Source organism: Nomascus leucogenys, chromosome 8 (genome assembly GCF_006542625.1).
Source record: "Nomascus leucogenys isolate Asia chromosome 8, Asia_NLE_v1, whole genome shotgun sequence".
NCBI lineage: Eukaryota > Metazoa > Chordata > Mammalia > Primates > Hylobatidae > Nomascus > Nomascus leucogenys.
The window spans coordinates 69635521-69658224 of NC_044388.1; the positions used below are offsets into that span (position 1 = coordinate 69635521).

Here is a 22704-nt window from a genome sequence, read left to right on the forward strand (position 1 = left end):
AAAGTTTTATGGATGATTTTCCCAAATCTAAAAGGAATCTCTTAAGAGCAAAGGGGATTCTTTATCATGAAAGCATTGAATGGAAAAAAAGCCTCCTTAGGAGAACCAAAGCTATATTTCAGCAGCAGCCGAACCTGAAAGGTCATCTAAGCCCAACCATCTATCCCTGCAGGATGGGACTAGGGAGGCTGCAGAAGCCCATGATCTCCTGTGATGATTTGAACCCAGGTGTTGCGAACCACTCTTCCGCACTCACGTTTTCACTGTGCTATTTCCCCTTCACATGTCTTTACCTTTTTACTCAGGCAACAATTATCAATGACGAGTATGACACTATGCATCAAAGAACTCATTGTGCCTTGATAATATCTGTCTGCATCAGTCCTGGTTTATACGTGTTGTAATAGTATTAATAATATGCCCTTGTTCCACTCCTCAAAGTATTCTAGTTTGGATGATAGATTATATGGTCATCCTATAAATTCCAAAAGTTGACCCAGCACTGTGTCAAGCCCTGCTTGGGATACAGAAGTCTGAGATATCATCCTGCGCTCAAGGAGATAAAGTCTAGTTGGGAAGAGAAGCTATGTGCTGCTGTGGTCTGAATGTTGGTGTCTTCCCAAAGTTCAATGTTGAATCCTAATCACTGATGTGATGGTGTTAGGAGCTGGAGACTTTGGGAGGTGGTTAGGTCGTGAGGGCGGAGCCTTCATGATGAGGATTAGTACCTTTATACCGTACTAATGAAGGCTCCGGAGAGCTGCCTTGACCCTTCCATTGTGTGAGGATACAGCAAGAAGACTCTGTCTATAAACTAGAAATCTGGCCCCCACCAGACACCAAATCTGCTGGCACCTTGATCTTAGATTTCCCAGCTTCTAAAACAGTGAGAAATAAATATCTGTTGTTTAAAAGCCACCCAGTTTATGGCATTTTGTTACAGTCACCCAAACGAACTAAGACAGTATGTACATATGAAACAAAATCTATAATATGTCAAATGTTAAATTGGTTGACATTAGATCATAAGAAGTTGGAAGATAGGAGATCTCTGATGACTTGAGGTATCAGGAAATGTATGGGTCAGGATTCTTTGCAGACAACAGAGAGAAGTTTAGTTAAACAGGAAGGAAAGTATAAAAGGATGCTAGATGGCCCACAGAATCGTTAGAAGGGCCAGGGACCAGAATCTTTGCTGAGTTTTCCAGAAACACCCAGAACCACACAGGAGCTTTTGGTAAGAGGTGTCGCCTCTGCTCCACCTGCCCCAGCAAGGCAGAGGCCCCATGCCCTATCTGCTTCCTCATGAAGCTTCCCAATCAATGTCTCACATATATCACATCTGATTGTGGAACCCAAGTCTCACATTTACACCCTGGGGACAAAGGAGATTGGAAAATCATTTTTGGCATCTGTATTCATGGGGAACTGTCAATGTGGAGAAATTTTCAGACAAGTTCTACCACAGAGAGTTTCATGGATATGGTAGGATTAGAACGAGACTTTGAAGGTGAGAAGAACCTAATCAGGCAAGTAAAGAAGGAGGCCGGGTGTGGTGGCTCACGCCTGTAATCCCAGCACTTTGGGAGGCTGAGGCGGGCGGATCACGAGGTCAGGAGATCGAGACCATCCTGGCTAACACAGTGAAACCCCGTCTCTACTAAAAATTCAAAAAATTAGCCGGGCGTGGTTGCAGGCGCCTGTAGTCCCAGCTACTCGGGAGGCTGAGGCAGGAGAATGGCCTGAACCCGGGAGGCGGAGCTTGCAGTGAGCCAAGATCGCACCACTGCACTCCAGCCTGGGTGACAGAGCGAGACTCCGTCTCAAAAAAAAGAAAAAAAGAAAAAAGAACGAAATTTTTCTCACTGTGAAAGGAACCAATGCAAAGTGACAGAATGCACAAACTCAGATATCCATATGAAGTTGTGGGCAGTTGGAAGGCACAGGGAAATAACCTTTAGTATAAAGACTGGGACCTCTGGGTTTTGAAGTCAAATAGGATTTATACCTAACACATTAGACAAGCACATATATTCATCCAAGACAGGTTAGGCTGTGCTTCAGTAACAAATTAACCCTGAAATCTCAGGGCTAACATAACAGAGGTTTATTTCCTGCTGACACTGAACATCTAAGATGTACCATTTAGTTTGTAGTTTAGAGTCAGGTCGTTGTCTGCTCCACACAGTCACTCAGGGACCCAAGTTGACTGCATGTCTCCATGGCAAGGAAAGACGATTGCTGGTGAACCAGGCTTTTTACTGCCTCAGCACAGGAGTGGCACATGGTATTTCTATTCATATTCATTGGCCAGAACTATCCACATGGCCCTATCTAACTACAAGAGTCTAGAAAATACCTACTTTTGTTTTAATGAGGAGAAGATACGGGTGAATACTGGAAGTTTCTATCATGCATGTGGGAATATTTTGTTTTGCTTTGTTTTTGAGACAGAATCTCATTCTGTCACCCAGGCTCTGGAGTGCAGTGGTGCAATCTTGGCTCACTGGTAGTCTCTACTTCCTGGGCTCAAGTGATCCTCCCACCTCAGCCTCCCGAGTAGCTGGCACTACAGACATGCGCCGCCGTGCCTGGCTAATTTTTTTTTTTTTTTTTTGTAGAGATGAGGTCTCATTATGTTGCCCAGGCTGGTCTCAAACACCTGGGCTCAAGCAGTCCTCCAGCCTCAGCCTCTTAGAGTGCTGGGATTACAGGCGTGAGCCTCTGCACCTGGCTACATGTGGGAAAGTTTTTGAGCATGAGCATAGTATAGTGAAAGTTTCTTTGTGAGGGAAAGCCCATGAAAGCAGGCCCCACCTGGCTGGTCTGCCCACCACTGGCTCCAGGTCCCAGTGCAGTGCCTGTTTCATGGTTATTGAATGAACTTGGCTCTCGGTGATATGCAGGGTGGAATGGATCAGTTCTCCACCAGAGGCAGGGAACCTACGTGCCTCTGGTTGAAATAGTGGTTGAAATCCACTATTACTCCAACTGATGAGGACATTAATATATTCTTCAATGGTTAAAAAAAAAAATCACAGTCAAGCCACTCAAACTGCTCTTTGAAGTCATTTGACATCTTGATAAGCAGATTGCAAAAGCCCCTTTTTAAACTGATAGTAGTCTTGCAAATGGAAATTCTTTTCATGGGAACTATGAGGATGAGTACTTTAGAGCAAGACTTGCTTCTAATCATAAATTGTAGTTTCCTAATTTCCCTTCTCCCTTTCTAATGATGAAAGTGACAGCCTATTTCTCCTATGAGACTCAGAGTATGGATGTTGCATTGTACCTAAAATAATAGAACATTATTTTTAAATAAAGAAAATAGAATATGTTCAAAGAAATAGTGTTTGTTTTCTAACATAGTTTATAATGTTTAAAATTTTTTTCATTATTTTTAAATTTTTATGTATTTAGGGGGTAGAAGCACAGATTGCTTATATGCATGCAAGCAGTGTTTTAAATTTAAAGGGCTTTGGGGAAACAAATTTTCTCCTGTCCCTCTCTCTCCTGAATGCAATTCTATAAAATTATTGAGAAACAGAAATTTTCAATCCATATATCAAATCAGTTATCTAGGGCAGTTTTCTGATAGGAAGCCAACCTAAAAAATTAAGATGTAGCACCTTGCAAATTTGCCAACCCCTACGAAGGAAATTCAAAAGGCAATAAAGGCAAAGAACCATGGGCAGACTTTATCAAGATCAGCATTTTCCCTTCCACAGGCCCCTGGCTCCCAGGGCTTCCTCCTTGAAAACATCCATTTTAAAGGAGTAGAGTAGCCCTTATGCACATCAGGTCAGACTGTGGGTTTGGCATTTTGGCTCTGTTCCTTACTAATTGTGATCATTGTCTGGTCACTCACCCTCTCTAGGTGTCTTTCCTCATCTATAAATTGGGAGGAATAGAGTCCATTTGATAGGATGGTTTTGACGTCGAAGTGAGATAAAGTTTGGGAAGCCCTGAACGCTGCCTGACACGTAGAAGTGATCAGTGAATATGTGATGTGGAGTGGGGGGCATGGTGATAGTGAAGATTTACTTGGGGCCTGGTTGATCAAGATACTAATAATATCTCGTTCATGAACACGGATGATGTTTTGCCCTAATCACCTATATGCCACGAGACGAGGAATTGGTCATTGGTCTTTTTAAACATACAGTCTTTATAAGCAGCAATAGCATTTGTAAAGGATAGCTGCCTGAAATAAATTCTTTGTGTTTTTCAGTTCCCCCTTTTCACTGACTTTGAGTAGCTATTTCTTTTGTTATCCTTCACGTGAGCACAGTTCCTCTGAACAATCACAAAGCATCTGTGATATAAGATAGTGGCATTCACTACAGGTCTTTTTCTCTTAAATATTCTTGTGGGAAGTGATTTTCCCTGACGTGTACTATATTATCTGAAAATAAAACAATCTGCCTAACTGGTCTCCCTGTTTCTACCCTGAATATAAATCAGATTGTGTCTCTCTCCTCCTCAAAACCATCTAGTGCTCCATATGACTCAGAAATTCCATATATATCCAACAGAATGGAAACCAGGGACTCAGATACTTATATCCCAATATTCATACCGGCATTATTCATAAATAGCCCAAAGGTGGAAATAACCAAAGTATCTATCAACAGATGAATGGACAAACAAAATGTGGTATGTAGTAGAATGGAATTTTACTCAGCCATAGAAAGACATGAAGTTCTGACACATGCTACAGCGTAGGCAAATCTGGAAACATCATGCGAAGCAAAGTAAGCCACACCAGAAAGGGCAAATATTACATAATTCCACTTATGTGAAATATTGAGAATAGGCAAATTCATAGAGACAAAGTAGATTAAAGCTTACCAGGGGCTGGGGGTGGAGATGGGGAGTTCCTTAAGGGTTACAGAGTTTCTGCTTGGGGTGATAACGTTTTGGAAATAGTGGTAATGGTTGCACAACATGGTAAATATAATTAATGCCACTAAATCGTGTACCTAAAAATTGTTCAAATGTTATGATATATATATATATATACACACACACCATATGAAAATTTTTATAAAAATCATCTAAGGTTTCCCAGCACGTTCAGAATGAAAGCCAGAGACCCTACAACAGCCTCAAGGATCAAGGTCCCATGCCTGGACCTCTCTCCCCTCGAGAACACTGGCCTCCATGCTGCTCCTTGAACATGAACACACGAGGTCTGCTCCCTCAGGAGGGCCTTTCCAGCTGCTGGTCCCTCTGCTTGGAATGCCCATCTCTTAGATGTCCATGGAATATACTTCATTCAGGTCTGTGCTGAAGCACCAGCTTATCAGTGAGGTCACCCTGGGCAGTCATCTATAAAACCCCAAGCCCTCACCATCCAACACAACCTAGTACTTCCTATTCTTACTCTACTCTATTTTCTCCATGGCACATTTTATCACCAGACATATTAAATATTTACATGTTTCTTTTGTCTCTAGTTACCAAAATTGAAGCCCCATGAATGCTGAGACTTTGCTTCATTCACCTTCGTGTCCTTAATGACTAGGATAGGGCCTGGCAGGGAGCAAATGCTCAGTAAATGACTGTTGGATGAATGAATGAATGAATGAATTTGTTCCAGAGATATATGTATACCCCTTACTGAAAAGGACTGCAGGACCAAAAAGCTGGTTATCCTAGATATGGATTATCTTTTGCCATGATAAATGCCCTATGACAGCCAACCACAGAACTGCAGTGGGGCTCAGCTGATCTCAGCCTGGCTCACTCACACATTTGCAGTGGACTGTAGGGTAGCTCAGCAGCTCTTCTAAGCTTGGTGGGGCTTCCTAACATGTATGGAGGTTCAGCAGGCATATGGTGGATCTAGATGACCTCAACTTGGACTCCGTGGGTGAATCAGCCCTGCTCCGCATGCCTCATCCTTCAACTGGCTGACCCAAGCATGTTCCCATGGTAAAGGCAGAGGAATAGCAAACAGACATGCACAAGTGCTTTTCAAGCCTCTGCATGCATGATGTTTGATAGCATCCTGTTGGCCAAGTAAGTCACATGGCCAAGACCAGGGACACACTACAAAGTTATGTGACAAGAAGATACAGATACAAGGAGGTATAAGGAATTGGGAACATTAATGTATTCAGTCTACCACACCCTATGAAATCTTGGTGTTTTTGCCTGTGATCTGCGCAACTTTCCTCCTTCTTTTCTACGTCCCCAGAAGAAATCACATTCAGTTTCAACCTGAGATCTGATCCTTTCAGCTCTACAACTCAGTGTCTTGTTTTTAGGTGGTGAGTTGTAGAGCTGGAAGGGTTGGATCTGGTAAAAAGAATCTGAAATCTAAACGTTAATGGAAGCTAAGGGACCTTGGCATAGTCTTTTCTATGAGGAAACGTCAAGTGCTCTAGATATCCGGTGTTTTTCTCTGAGGTACAGTTGTACCCAGCAACTCAACAGTACCACCCTGGGGACCTGTGGTAGGGAGAATAATGCCCCCCACTTCACCCTCCAAAGGTGATCATGTCCTAATCCCTAGAACCTGTGAATATGTTAGATTACATGACAGAGAGAATTAGGGTTGCATATGGAATTAAATTTGCTCATCAGCTGCCCTTAAAATAAGGAGAGTATACTTGATTATCTAGATGGGCCCAGTGTAATCACAATGGTCCTTAAAAGCAAAAGAGAAAGGCAGGAGAATCAGAGGTCAGAGTGATAGGAATGCTGACTTCGAAGATGGAAGTGGGCTGTGAGCCCAGGGATTTAAGCTAGAAAAGATAAGGCAATGGATTTTCCCCTACAGCCCTAGAAGGAGTCCACACCACGCTTGATTTCAGTCCATTGAGACCCATCTGACTTCTGAGTTCCAGAATTAAAAAATGGCAAATTTGTATTGTTTTAAGCCATGCAGTTTATGGTAATTGGTTACAGCAGCAATTGGAAACTAATTGGGAACTTATCAGACTGATTTTATCCCATAGAATCCATGTAAAAAATGAGAAGGTGTATATTGGCAGGCTGGGCGTAGTGGCTCACTCCTGTATTCCCAGCATTTTGGGAGGCCAAAGTGGGAGGATCACTTGAGCCAAGGAGTTCAAGGCTGCAAGTGAGCTATAATTGGACCACTGCACTATAACCTGGACCACAGAGAAAGACCCCGTCTCCAGAAAAAAAAAAAATAATAAGTGTGTATTAGCAACCAAGTGGCTGTTTATGTCCCATCTATTTTCCACATTGACCAATCATTTTAAGAAAGGTGTGGTGGATGGGTGGGGAACACCTAAGGCACTGAGAGGCGGTAAAGGAAATGCGCTAATGGAGAAGAGGGAGGTTAGTGACTGGGGCCCATCTAAGAAAAGAAAGAGATTCTTAGGGGACTGCTTGGAGAGTTAATGTTTGCAGGAAGCCCACCCACAGGTATTGAACCCCCATCCTGGGCCACTTTTTCTTCCTTTGACCAACCCTTCCCCAACCCTCATCTCCAGCCCAAATCTTGCTAGAGCTTCTAACTTACATCACATCAGCTGTGATGAGGACTTGGTATGGCCAGTTATCTGCAATCATTTCTCTAGTCTGGGTGCCATACCTAGGAGTGGCATTGCTGGGTTGGCCAGAGTGCACAGCTCCCACCTTACCAGGCAATGCCCTCCTATCTCCCAAAGTGGCTATGTTAATTTCTGCCATTACCAGCAGCAGTGTCATAGTGTTCTGGATCCTCCACATTCTCACCCATACTTGATATTGTTTGTTTTTTTACTTTTTCCAACCTGGTATATGTAAGCTGGTATTTTTCTGTTTTTAACTTGTATTTCTCTAATTACAAATCAGGTTGAGCATTTTTAAAAAATATATTTATTGGTTTTATATATATACACATATATACACATATATATACACATATATATACACATATATATATACATATATATATATTCAGATTTTCTCTTCAGCAAAGAGTCTGTATAAAAAGTCTTTTGCCCATTTTCTTCTATTGGACGATACTTTTTCATTGATGTTTAGGATTTCTTTTTCTTTTTTTCTTTTGAGTCAGGGTCTTGCACTGTTGCCCCGGCTGGAGTGCAGTGATGTGATCATTAGCTCACTGCAGCCTTGAAATCCTGGCCTTAGGTGATCTTCCCACCTCAGCCTCCCAAGTAGCTGGGACTACAGGCATGCACCACCATACCCAGCTAGGTTTTATTTTTTATTTTTTTATTTTATTTATTTATTTTTTTTTTTGAGATGGAGTATCACTCTGTCCCCCAGGTTGGAGTGCAATGGCACGATCTCAGCTCACTGCAACCTCTGTGTCCCAGGTTCAAGCAGTTCTCCTGCCTCAGCCTCCCAAGTAGCTGGGATTACAGGCGTGCACTAGCACGTCTGGCTAATTTTTATATTTGTAGTAGAGATGGGGTTTCGCCATGTTGGCCAGGCTGGTCTCGAACTTCTGACCTCAAGTGATCCACCCGCCTCGGCCTCCCAAAGTGCTGGGATTACAGGCGTGAGCCACCACATCCGGCTATTTTTGCAGAGATGGGAACTCGCTATGTTGCCCAGGTTGGTCTCAAACTCCTCGCCTCCAGCAATTCTCCTACTTTGGCCTCCCAAAATACTGGGACCACAGGCAAGAGACACTGTGCCCAGCTGGGATTTCTTTATGTAGTCTAGAGTCTAATATGTGTGAAGCAAGTGTCTCTTCCCAGTTTGCAACTTGTTAACCTCTCTGGTTAGAACTTTTGTTCTTTTGTTTAGAACTTTGTATATTTTTGTGATTTGTTTAAGAAGTATGTCCTCCCTACCTTGTGGTTAGAAAGGTTTTCCTCCCATATTGTCCTAAAGTTTTTCCAGTTTTTCCTTAGCCGGGTAAATATTTAATATACCTGAAATTGATTTTTAAACGTGGTAGGTAGGGGTTATATTTCATTGTTTTATCTGTGTGTAACCAACTGTTCCAGAAAACTTTATTGAAAGTCTATCTTTCCTATTGGTCTTCAATGCCTCTGTTATGAATCAGATTTCTAAGTATGTGTGAATTGGTATCCAGCCCTCTACTTGGCAACTTTTTGTATTAGTTATCTGTTGCTGTGTAACAAATTACTTCAAAACTTAGCAACTTAAAACAACATTTATTACCTCACAGTTTCTGTGGGTCAGAAATCTAGGTGCAGCTTCTCTGGGTGCCCATGGCACAGTACTGCTCCTTCGGCTGCAGTCAGGCTGGCAGCCGAGGATGTGGCCTTAACTGAAGGCCCAACTGGGGAGGATCTGCTTCTAAGCTCACTTATATGGTGATGGCAGGATTCAGTTTCTCATGGGTTGTTGCATTAAGGTCTTAGTCCTTGGCTGGCTATTGGTCAGAGGCCTCCCTCCATTCCTTCTCCTGTGGGCTTCTGCATAGGGCAGCTCACAGCATGGCAGCTGGCTTCCCTCAGAGCAAGCAAGCAAGCAGAGAGAGAGAGATGGAAGCTACAGTACTTTGTAACCTAATTTTGGAAGTGGCATCCATCATTCATGTTGAGCATTAGAAGCAAGTGAGTACATTCAGACCATAGCCAAGGGGAAGGGATTACTATGGGTGTGAACACCAGGAGGCAAGGATCAGTGGGGATCATCTTCAGGGCTGCCTACCATACTTTTATAGTAACATAAGTAATTAAGTTTTTTAATATTAATCTAATTTTCAGTGCCTTTCCATAGGATCATTATTTTTTACTTTTAAAAAACTATCTATATTCAAAATAGAAAGGGAGAATGGGCATGTCTTGGAACAGATTTTTGGAAGAAGGCATAATAGAACTTTGGGAGTGATAGGAAAATATGTAGAGATGTGATCTTTCTTCAGATGGTTGGGTTCAGTTTAGTGTAATTATAGTAAGTACAGTCATCTTTCGGTATCTGTGGGGGATTTGTTCCAGGACCCCCCATGGATACTAAAATTCATGGATAAGTTCCTTATATAAAATGACATAGTTTTACATATAAACTACCCACATTTTCCCATATATTATCTCTAGATGACTTTTGATATCTAATACAATGCCTACACATCACTTCAGATTCATGGATTCAACATAGTATTCAGTGTGTGACAAATTCAAGTTTTGCTTTTTGGAATTTTGTGGAATTTTTCCCCTGAATGTTTTCTATTTGCAGTCAGTTGAACTCATGGATGTGGCATCACAGATATGGAGGACCAACTGTATAAACCATGTAATTTTTCCTAACTAGTTTATCTGCATTTTCCAAGCTGCAAAACTATCATGGTGATATGTAGGAAACATTTTACATATTAGCTTATTATTTACGAGATTCTTTGAGATAGAGAAAAGCACCTGCCATCTCCTTTATTCGTTTTATGCAGTTCATAGAGCTCAGTGGTGCTAAAACCGTATTTTCAGTGTCATTGAAAATAATACTAAGAACAGGATGAGAGGGTTGTATTGTAATAACAGCTAACATCACACATGGCTTCTTTTTCATTTAAAATACAAACCAAACATCTGCCAACACACTTTCATGGTTACCTAGTTGGAAGGAAACCCTTAGGAACAATTATTTGGAGTTGAATTGATGACTTGAAGATGAAGTTTAATACACCCAATTGTTATGTTTGTCAACATCCTGGCTCAGTGCTTCCTGTGTGCACTGCATGGAATGAGAATGGTTTCAGGTGTGGTTTGAGAGACTTCATCATCAGTAAAGCATCTTGACCCAATTCACTTTTTATTTCTTCAACTTTGCCACACCTATGGGGCAGCTTTCGTTCATACTGATGCTTATCTCCAGCCACTAATGAGGAATAGATGAGTTCAGGTTTCTACTGCTATCATGAATGCTGGGATTATAGGCTTCATGGTTCTAAGCGTGCCTCTTGGTTCCTTTTTATGTTAGAGCTCGTGCGTGCATGTATGTGTGTGTTTGCGAGCCCATGTATACTTGTCCATATATCTTAGGCTGATATTTAGTTAGCAGAAGAGACTTAAATGACAAGTTCTAGAATAATTTCCAAATTTCTAAACTTTGACCCAGTAAATAAGTAACTTGTGTTTTCCTTATGTGTAGTTACTAAGAGAATCTTCTCTACCTACCTCTCTTTGGAGAAAAAATTTAAACAACAGTGAGGAAGCAGTAAAGATAAATGTATCTCCAGCTAAGGTGCCAGACCTCTGATAGCATACCTTCTTGGCAGGGCTTACTTTGTGGAATTGGAGAAGTTATACATAAACAAATGCCAGTGCACCACTGTTGCCAAAGGTTTCTATACTGTGTTATTAATTCTAGATCTGGTTCTTCTTTCCTACACCCTCCCCTTATTTTGATAAATGTAACAAGCCAAAAATTAGGAAACAATTATAAGCTCATTTGAATGAATATTTGGTACTAAGCCAAAGATTAAGACAGCTAAAAATGAAGGTATTCAGATAGAAGCCCACAGCTGGAGTGTCAAGAATGCATTACAAAGCCTGAGGGGCTGCCTTTGCTCATTCCTTCTTATGAAGGTCTGATGCAGCAGTTCCTGTTAGGGATGCTTACCTTAGGAGGTGCTTCCTGAAGTTTATACTGGAGAGATTAAAATATAATTGTGGGCCAGGCACGGTGGCTCATACCTGTACTCCCAGCACTTTGGGAGGCCGAGGTGGGCGGATCACCTGAGGCCAGGAGTTCAAGACCAGCCCAGGCAACATGGTGAAACCCCATTTCTACTAAAAATACAAAAATTAGCTGGGCACGGTGGCACATGCCTGTAATCCCAGCTACTCGGGAGGCTGAGGCGGGAGAGTCACTTGAACCCGGGAGGCGGAGGTTGCAGTGAGCCAAGATCACACCACTGCACTCCAACCTAGGTGACAGAGCAAGACTCTATCTCAAAAAATAAAAAAAAAATGTAACTGTAATAGAGCTAGCTTATAATTTTGTATTCAATACCAGAATTTTTTTCATGGAGAGGAGACAAGGTCTTTCTCTGTCACCCAGGCTGGCGTGCAGTGGTGCCATCACAGCTCACTGCAGCCTCCACCTCCTGGGCTCAAGTGATCCTCCTACCTCAGCCTCCCGAGTAGCTGGGACTACAAGCACACGCCACAATGCCCAGCTAATTTTTGTATTTTCTGTAGAGAGGGGGTTTCGCCATGTTGCCCAGGTTAGTGTAGAAGTCCTGGGCTCCAGCAGTCCACCCACCTTGGCCTCCCAAAATGCTGGGATTACAGGTGTGGGCCACCATGCCCAGCCAATTTCGAGATTCTTTTCTATAGTATACTGTACTGCATAATGTATGTTTTAAGATTATTTCCTTGCATTGGTCACATATTTGGCTCCAGTAGGTTTTCTGCAGAGCCCATATGTTCAGGCTTGGTGGGGGGAAAAAAGCCTGTTCTAAACTCTAATTTATCCTGAGATCTGAGCTATCAAACAATTTTTTCTTCATCCCTGTTAGATTGCACTTCAAGCTCTAACAGTGCCTCTGAGCCATGAGAAAAATTTACACATAAGAAATGTTTTGAAGCCGTTAAAATAAGTTCAGAGCTTAAGAGTTGCTTTCACATCTCTTGAGTCAGATGAAATGCGGGCTTACAGAGAGTAATAATTAGGTGATGGGCAGATGCCAAGCTTTGTTTTTTGATATGATCATCTCTGTCTTTCATTTGGCACTGTTCAAGTCTGCGGGTTGGGCATTCTGAAAGAGAGGGAGCACTGAGACCACGCAGGGGCACATCAGATCTGTTCCTTTGGTAGACGTCAAGGCAGAATTACTCAGAATATAATCTGAAATGCATTTGATCATACAGTAGATAGTTTAATAATTTATGTTCAGACTTATTAGCAAAGCCTTGTGTTTACTCTGCTATCACCAAAATAAGATAAAAACCCATCCGTGATATTAAGATTGAGAGTTTGCAAGTGTGTGTATGTGTGTGTTCAAGTTTAAAATTTTTGTTCATAATCGAAATGACCTGATAGCAATTACACATTTGGGGTGAAAGGGGTAAGGGAAAAATTTCACATGAATAATGTCTGATGTAGAATTTCTCATTCCCAGAATTGAAAGAGAAAGGCTGACAGTATTGTGCTCTAATTGCATGACTGTGTGACAGAGGTCTTATAATGGAAATGTTCTTCCAGAAGAAATTGAAAGGAGCAATTAATTCCAACTTCAATTTGTTGATCCTGTTACATTCCAGCATACCTATAATGCTGATGGACTATGCATATAACATTGTTTTAACTGACTTCAAGATAAAATACTAGCATTTTTGGTTTGGAGATAATTGGGTACAGCTACTTATATGATATTAAAGAGCTCCCAATTTGGGGAATGTCTAGAAGAATAAAGGAGAAAGATAGCTTGGCACCCTTAATCCCCTGTATGTCCTGGTATCTGGTAATAACGTGAAGCCCAGGGACAGGGTTGTCTTGTCAATTCAAGGAAGGGAGCTGGCATGTGGAATATGATTGCAGGGCCCTGGTAACACCTGCAGGTGTCAGGGACAGAAGAACTCATTTGGAAGCTGCACTGCAAGATGGGAAGACAGGTGGCAACTCTCTTACAGGGATATCTTTTATTTGAGCAGAACCAGACCAACTGTTCCTCATTAAAACACATTTTGCAACATGTTCTCATGTGAGCGCATCAAGTGTGTGTGCATGTGTGTGTTCAGAGCATACTCAGCGATGTGCCACCTACAGGTCACAATTACAAAGTCGCAACATGGCTCAGAACTGCAAGACAGGTAGCGTGAAATGTCTCTGCATAACTTGCAGCTGACTTTTCTGGAATGGCCTCTATAGGGAAACTCAAAATAACACCATTACCTCTGAGGTGCAGCGGCAAGTAAAATGGATAAAATCTATTTGGTGGGACTGTTGATCTTGATAGTCATTTTAATAACTATGCAGTGCCTTGCTTTTTCTCATTTATTTATATGGAATTATCAGTGTATCTCAGAAGTGTTGCTGTGGGGCTGTACTTAGCATGAGTAAAGCCAGGCCACTCATCTGCTTCACCATTTATACTATCAGAAATTTGGGCAGGTGACTTAAAGAGAGGGTTAACTCCTATTAGCTACTTCATTGAGTAGTTTGAAGGATTAGAGAGCACTTAGAGTCCTGCTAGGCACATGGTGAATGTTCTCTAAATATTCCTGCTTCTTAGTATTTTCACATAGAGCCTATCCTCTGCCTTTCTCACTGAATCCTTGTGCTTCTGGTTCTCCAGCCATGTACCATATTACAACTTATCAATATTTTGTATGAGAAGGAAGAGGACTCGGAAGAAAGGCCTCTAAACAACATGACTTCCTTCCATTGGAAGCCCAAGCCCATCCAGCCCCCAAGAAAAGAATACTTGTAACTAGGTGAAGAAATGACTATAGGAGGCAAAGGAATAAGTAGAAATGCAAATACCAATTCAGAAAACATTAACTGATCATCTCTTGGGTGCCCTTTCCCTCAGAGTCTTGTCTCTTGGGGCCGAAAGACCTGTGAGTAGGACGCATCTGAAGGCCCTGGAGGCCTTTTTACCTCCCCATTTTCTTAGGAGGCAGCCAGCTCAGCAAGTCTGTTAGCTCAGCAGAAGGAAAAGGCCTTAGCAGAGGCTCAGCCTTGGAGGTTTGCTGTCATCTTCCCCCAGGAAACTTCACGGTCAGCCAGCCACACAGTCTCCTAGAGGCGCCCTGTCCCTTTTTACTTGTAAACGTGTAGAGCATCACACTTCTGTCAGTGTGGTCTCTTGGGCAGCTAGTTTAGCTCTGCCTGAACTGAGTATGCTTTCTGGTGGGATGCAAGCTTGGGGGCTCACATATGTCAGGAGTGGTAGGCACAGTCATGTCCCCCACCCAAAGATGTCCATATCCTAATCACCTGAACCTCCAACGATGTTACCTTACATGGCAAAAGGAACTTTGCAGATGTGATTAAGATAAGGATCTTGAAATGAGAGGATTATTCTGGGTTATCTAAGTGGGTTCAATGTAAATCACAAGGGTCCTTATAAAAATAACTCTATGATCACCTGAGGTCAAGAGTTTGAGACCAGCCTGACCAATATGGTGAAACCCCATCTCTACTAAAAATGCCAAAATTAGCCAGGCGTGGTGACTTGCACTACTTGGGAGGCTGAAACAAGAGAATTGCCTGAACCCAGGAGGTGGAGGTTGGAGTGAGCCGAGATCGCACCACTGTACTCCAGCCTGGGTGACAGAGTGAGACTCTGTCTCAAAATAATAATAAATAATAATAATAATAGTAACCCTATGCTACTGGCTTTGAAAATGGAAAAAAAGGGCCACAGGCCAAGAGATGTAGGCAAATTGTAGAACCTGGAAAGGGCAAGGAATCAGACTCTTCCCCGGAGCCTCCAGAAGAATGCCGCCCAGCCAACACCTTGACATAGAACTTCTGACCTCCAGAATTGAAAGAGAAAAAATGCATATTGCTTCATACCCTAGGTTTGTGGTGTTTTGTTAAAGTAGCAACAGAGAACTCATATAACATGCTGTTTCTCTGCTGGTTTTTCCCTAGTAACCCTATTTCATATTTATATTGTGTAGTATTGGTGATGTATGACTCTTTGTCCCATTTACTTGCCAGTCTAATAAGAAATATAAGAATAGGTAAATGGAGTTCATATGGAAGGGATATTTGCTCCTATATAAAATGTGAATAGATGGTAGTAACAGGTAGCAATGGCAGTATGCATTCAGCTAACACCGGCCCCTCCTAGGTACCAGGTCCTGGGCATCCATTGGAGAGGAAGGCCACCCCTGCTCAGAAGGAGCACGCTTAGGGTGATGCAGGAGCCAGGATCCAGCAAGGTGCTCACCACCATTGACACGCGCCATGAGGAGGGCCAGCTGACAAGATGAGCAGGCCCACACGGGGTGGGCAGTGGTTGAGAGAGGTTTTCCTAAAGCAAGTCCTGTCTTAGTTGAGGCCTGAGCAAGCAGTAACTAGAGGAGGCAGGGGTGGGTGATGGTTTTAGTTTGGAACTTTTCCAGAAGGTGCACTCCACCGGCTTTACCATCTCAGAGCCCAGGGAGTAAGAGGTGCTGACTTCACAATGGACGTAGCTTCTTCCTCATGGGTTAGTGCTTGTGAGGCTATGCAAGACAGGACGTTGTCATCTCAGCGTTGGTAGTAAGTGCTGTGGGAGGCTCTGGCCTTCTCTGTTTTTCAAGCCACACTCCTGTGATGTCACCATAACAGCAGCCCTTATTGTGAACCTTCTGTATTCCAGGCACTCTGCCTGGCTGTGGGCACATTACTTCTATTCCTTCTGATAACATCCTAAGGTAGATGGCTTTCCTCCTTCACAGAAAGGATAGCCAGGCTTAGAGAGTTTAAACCACCTGCCTCAGATCACATGGCTGTCTGAACCTGCGTTCAGTTTGGTCTGCCAGAATTCAAAACCCATGCTCATTCATTACAGTGTGTGCCTCTTAATGGTATACATAAGGAACAAAAATAGCACAGGTCAATTCTATTTTAGAAGCAAATAAAATAATGACTTTGTAATTTACAAAAAGAATTTCTGAGGACGTTTGCGTTTTTCCTTAGAACCACAAAATACCATGGAATAAGTTAATCTGAATTGACATTTACATGTTCAGGACACTTAATCTATATATATCTAATTTAATCCTCATAAAAACCCTATGGTGCACAAATAGTAGCAGTATCTCCATTTTACAGGTGAGGAAATGGAGGCAAAAAGAGGATAAAATTTGCCTGAGAATCCTCAGATGGAGCTGGGATTAGAGCCCAGAGCTCGAGGACTTACTGCTCCTGGAACCGGTTCCATCTGTGCCTTGTGGCGTGAAACATGCTCAAGTTAAAAGCATCTCTTTCCTTTCCCCAACAATACGTGCATAACTGCTAGAGACGAAGGAAATAGTTAGAGATAGACTGTTGTTATCATCCCAACTGTCTGTATTTATCTTTAACTGATTGAAATCTGATCCCTAAAGTTTCTGAACATGAAAGTTTTTTTTTTTGAAATTTTGGTATACATACTTGCTTCTGCTTTAACAGATTGATTACTTTGATAGGATTTGATAAGCTACACTTTTGAAAATTAGTAGATTTTTTTTAAGAGTTAGCAAGTAAGTAGGTTTAGAAATTAATCAAGGGAGCAGTGAGATTTACAAGGGAAGACAAACCCATGTTAATCAAAGTTAACACAGAATGCACGATGGGAATTTTAGTGCGTCCCTTAATCTATTATAACAGGATAAATAACTCCTTTTAACAGGATAAATAACTCCATTTAACACATATATAACGCCTTTTGCATAAGCAAAGGTCATATCCTGCCTTGTTTCAAATTTCTGTTTTAAAAAAGCATTTCTGAGTAGAATTTGAGTTCTTAAAAATTGTCTGAGTTGACGTTCCAGGTTGTTTTTTTGTTGTTGTTGCTGTTTTTGTTTTGTTTTGTTTTTGAGACAGAGTCTCGCTCTGTCGCCCAGGCTGGAGTGCAGTGGCACAATCTCGGCTCACTGCAAGCTCCGCCTCCTGGGTTCACGCCATTCTCCTGCCTCAGCCTCCTGAGAGCTGGGACTACAGGCGCCCACCACCACGCCTGGCTCATTTTTTGTATTTTTAATAGAGACGGGGTTTCACCGTGTTAGCCAGGATGGTCTCAGTCTCCTGACCTCGTGATCCGCCTTGGCCTCCCAAAGTGCTGGGATTACAGGCATTAGCCAACTCACCCGGCCCCAGTTTGGTTTAATAAGCAATAACATTGTTCGAATTTGGTGTATTATACTTTGAGCGATGCAGATATGTATTGAATTTCAGGAACTGACAATCTTGATAAGGTTTTAAAGGTTTAGGGAAGGTCTGAGCCTCTGTTTACTTTCTAGAACTACGCTTGTCGTGTGTGTGTCGACTTTTTTCTATCGGCTGTTTATAATCACTTCGCCTATAAGCACTTTTTATTACATTATTTTCTATTCATGATCCCTGCTTTCAACTGCTACGGTTGTACATTTACATGTTTGAGCATCTTGGACTTTATGAGAAAGATCTCATATTTCCCATATTTCTAAACTACTTTTTCTTAAGTATCTCAGTGGTAGTGACAATTGAAATGTACAAAGCTAGCTGGCTACTGATTATTACTCTGTCATCTGAGAAACTTTTTAAATATTATGTTTAAAAATAGTATCATCAAAATCCTTTTATCAAGATCTTGATTTGGTAAAAGGTGAAAATAATAAAAGGGCACAGTGCAATAGAGACTGTGCATTTACCCTCTCCTGCTCCACGGTCATGCTCCCGCCTTGATCCTCAACAGAGTGGCACATCTTGTGGCTGCATATGCATGCTTCTGCTTCTCCGCAGGATGCAGGGTGCAGACTTGTCCAGCAGGCACAGGAGGAAAGCTCAGCACCAAAATACCTTTTATGAATCAGTTATGTTCAAATGTGTTAAACGTCTGAGGGGTGGAGAGAAAAAAGGATGCCCGAGGAAGAATGACTGAACTTAACATGACCACAAATAATCCTCTCCGGTAGTTTAATAGGTAACTTTATTTTGAACAAAATTTTATGACAGATGAGTTGAAAGGAGAAGAAATTTTCTGAAATTATCATCAGAAGTCAAAGAGTTTTGCTTTTATTTTAACCCAGGCCAAGAAGGTGCAGTACCTGCACTGCTTCATGAAACAAAAAACAAAACGTATTATCAACCCAACTAAATGCTTAAGACTTTAAGACTCACCTAGTCCTTCCCCAGGTCAGCCTGACACCTGGCCTGGCACCACTAATCATGGCACAGGTTCAGAACCAAGGTCAAGTATTCTGAACTGGGGATAGGGAAAAGGATGGATTTTCCCTGAAGCTCATGTAGCCAGTTTCAGGGTCTCTCAATTTGAGGGGCCCCTTCCAAGACCCTGTACCTAATTTTGTATTATTTTTTTCTTAAAGAGAAGGCTTCAGGACCCACAAAATCTGGGTCCACTCCTGGGTGAGGGTATCTGTGAACCTCCTGAAGACAGAGTGTGAGCGAGCCTGTGTGGATATGTAAATGTGCTTCCATATTTTTCTGGAAGGGTCTGTAGTCTTCTCAAAGCCATCTATGACTTACAAAGGTTAAAGAACTCAGGCCTCAGAGAAATTAATCAACCTCTTAATTCTGATCTTATAAAACCACACTTATTAAGTGATGGTTTAATTGCTAGAGGCAACAATTTGTGACTCAAGTAGAATAGCTTCCTGAATATATCACAGGACACATTGATCACCAGAGACATAGATGAGAATGTTCTTGATGGTTGCTTATCTCATTGGAATACACACTCTCATATTATTCATTCAATCCGTCACTAAGCACTTACTGAGTACCTGCTCTGTGACTGCAGCCTGCTAGGTTCCAAGATTTCAGAGATGAATTAGGCAGACTCGCCGCTTTTGAGGAACTCACATAGTTCCTATCAATTCAACTGAAGGACTCTGCATTCTTTCTCCAGGTTCCCACATATAGGTGAGTGCTGTCCTTGAGATCTTGAGGCTATTTTAAATTGAAATGGAAGCTCTTCAGCATAGACCTCACTCCAAAATATTACACAAAAAGCCAACCTCATAAGAGAGCTGTCTCCTGGGGACAGGGACAGGTCTGGGTGCACCACTGAGCTCCAGCTCTTGCCTCCCCCTGCCATGGGAAGGATGGTCCCATTCTGTCTAGCTGTGTGCCTCCTTATGAAGGACTCAGAGTGCAGGGAGACCAGCAGGATATCGGCCCAGATACCTGAGGAGTGCAGCAGTAAATAATGCTTCGACTGTCACTACGGTTGAGAGACTTTTCCTTGTGACTAACAGCTTTGTTAATTCTGCTGTTTGTTAGCCTTCTACAGACAGAGCAAGAATTCTTCCCACACAATCACATATAAATAGGAGCCTGTGGAAACTGGGCTGTAGAAGTTGTTTTCATTTCCCCATTCCTATTCTTTGTGTCTTGCATTACCCAATCCTTTGAATTCAAATCCTATTGATTCTACATCAAAAGTCTGTTGTTCCCTCTGCCGTCATCCTGATAGAGGTCCTCATTATCTCCCATTTCATCTGTTGCTACAACTTACCACCGGATTTTCTACCCCATTCTCCTGCCTCCCATCAGTCCACCCCACACATTCCTGTTCATGTTACCTTCTGCAAAGCACCATTCCAGTGTCTCTCCTGTGCATGGTGAGATGCAGCTTCCCAAACAGAAGCCAAAGGTACCAGGAGGTTGCTAGAGAGCTTGGAAGGGAAGACTGAGCAAAGTACCATGGTTGGTCCAAGATATTTTGTGCTTCTGTGGATTTCCTGTCCTGTCCTGCACCGCCTCTGGGCTGCCCCTCCGTCCTACCAACCATTTTTCCTTCCATCAGCATTTCTCATCTGACCCTTCCACACACCTCCTTCCATCTCTCAAAATGTTATTCAGGTTTCAACAGGGGAGTCCCGTATTATCGGGGGAGGCACCGATTCTGAAGCAGGTACACGAGGTGAAAATATCATAAATTGCGCTTCAAAACTAGAGCCACCCTGAGAATAGCCAGGTGCTCCTCTCTCCACTTCCCTGGACACCAGCTAAGAAGCCTGTGAACAGAAACCACTGAGAAAAGCAGCACAGTCAGGTCTGCAGCTTCTCAGCTCTGCCCAAGCGGGGTTTCCCAACCCGTTCTGTGTCTGGCATGAAGAGAAAATGATTGATAGTATTTGTATGGCACACAAGGTACTTTGAGGGGGCTGAGTGTGGGGTCATGTGGGGTGGGTCACTCTTGGCACAGCCCTCCTGTGGCAGCAGACCAGCTGGGAATCTTTGTCCTAGGGATGTGTTTGTTTGCTGAATCAAGTGGCTTCCATGGTTGTTTGTTTGTTTTTGAGACAGGGTCTCGCTCTGTTGCCCAGGCTGGAGTGCAGCGGCACAATCTTGGCTCACTGTAGCCTTCGCCTTCCAGGTTCCAGCAATTCTCCTGCCTCAGCCTCCAGAGTAGCTGGGACTACAGGCACCTGCCACCACATCCGGCTGATTTTTATATTTTTAGTGGAGACAGGGTTTCACCACGTGGGCCAGGCTGGTCTCAAACCTCTGACCTCAAGTGATCAGCCCACCTCGGCCTCCCAAAGTGCTGGGATTACAGGCGTGAGCCACCACCCCTGGCCCATGGTGTTTCTTTGTCATTCTTCCATTGCTGAGAAGATATGGTTGCATCTCTCCAAGAGTTAAATATGTCTGTGGTATGACTCCACTTTACACAGATTCTACCCTTCATGAATTCTGCGTTGATTTTCTGTAAACACAGCCTGTCTTTCTCATACAGTTTATGTGTAGTCTGGAGTCATGAACTTGGCCTGGCCCTTCAAGGAAAGGAACTGACTCATTCATACCTACCTTGGGGCCACCTGGCCCATGGTGGGTGTTCAAATGTGTCTCTGTTGAAGGAGTACATAAAAGGCGGCACCTTCTGGAACCCATTACTCGACTGATATCACAACAGGGCTTTCTCTGCATCTAAAAATAATTTTTTCCTCTGTTTCTCTCTTTATAGGACTTCAGAAATGGGCTTGGGAGCCAGCTGAGTTCAGGATCCCACACCTCTGCTGCATCTCAGTGTGACTCAGCGAGTTCCAGAATGGTGCTGCCCATGCCAAGGCTGCATCAAGACTGGGCGCTGAGGATGTCCGTGGGCTTGGCTCTGCTGGCTCTTCTTTTTGCTTTTTTTGTCAAGGTCTATAATTAGAATACAACTAATTGAGGCATCTGTAAAGAAGAATACATTTCTAATTAAAATCTTCAATGAACAGGAAAGCGACACCTCCGTTCTCCAAGGGCAATAATTTGTACTGGTCATGCTGCCTCCTCTTCAGCCACTCTTCTTAATGAGGCTCCCCCTGTCTCACATTGAGTTGGGCCCATTGGTTATTTGACCTAAAACCTAATCACGGCTACCATAGCACATCCTTCAAATTAAACTGCTTTTGGTTTACTTTTAGCAAGAAATGCAAGCGGTTGCATTGTTTTTTGTTTGTTTCAATCTCCAATCTTAAAGTCAGAACCTAATTGTACAGTGGCTCTGGCCATCTTTTCCTCATGTGGAAGAATTTTCTATCTTTAATAAACTTTTTCTTTTTTTTTTTTTTTTTTTCCAGATGGAGTTTCGCTCTTGTCGCCCAGGCTGGAGTGGTGCAGTGGTGCGATCTCAGGTCACTGCCACCTCTGCCTCCTGGGTTCGAACGATTCTCCTGCCTCAGCCACCCAAGTAGCTGGGATTACAGGCGTGCGCCACCAAGCCCAGCTAATTTTTTTGTGTTTTTAGTAGAGAGGGAGTTTCACCATGTTGGCCAGGCTAGTGTCAAACTCCTGACCTCAAGTGATCCGCCCGCCTCGGCCTCCCAAAGTGCTGGGATTACAGGCATGAGCCACTGCGCCCAGCCTCTTTAATAAACACTTTTAAGTGCATCTTCCCCTTCAGGCTTTGTTTGGAGTCCCAGTGCTACAAACATTGTATTTTTCACAGCAGATGTGTTCCTGAAAAGTGTATAGAAACCTGTTCTGGGAACTTGAATGCTTTTGGAATGCACGGGGAGAGTCTGCCAGCTAAAGGACTCCTGGCAACATTCTGTGAAATATGAAACTGAAAAACTGATTTGTCGAAAACAAATTGTGCCCATTTTCTCACATTTTTGATCCATTAGGGTTTTTTTTGTTGTTTGTTTTGTTGTTGTTGGTTTTTTTTTTTTT

At 42.7% G+C, this 22704-nt stretch overlaps 1 protein-coding gene across 2 annotated transcripts in view; it reads left to right on the forward strand.

The window, feature by feature from the left end:
• Positions 1–21775, forward strand: part of CDKAL1 (CDK5 regulatory subunit associated protein 1 like 1) — a 700650-nt gene extending 678875 nt beyond the window's left edge. For both annotated transcript variants that reach the window (XM_030817372.1, XM_030817373.1), the window contains one exon: positions 21512–21775. In XM_030817372.1, the coding sequence (XP_030673232.1) occupies positions 21512–21703 (192 nt within the window). In that variant the 3' untranslated portion in view covers positions 21704–21775. The remainder of the gene's footprint in view (positions 1–21511) is intronic.
• The last annotated feature ends 929 nt before the right edge of the window (positions 21776–22704 follow it).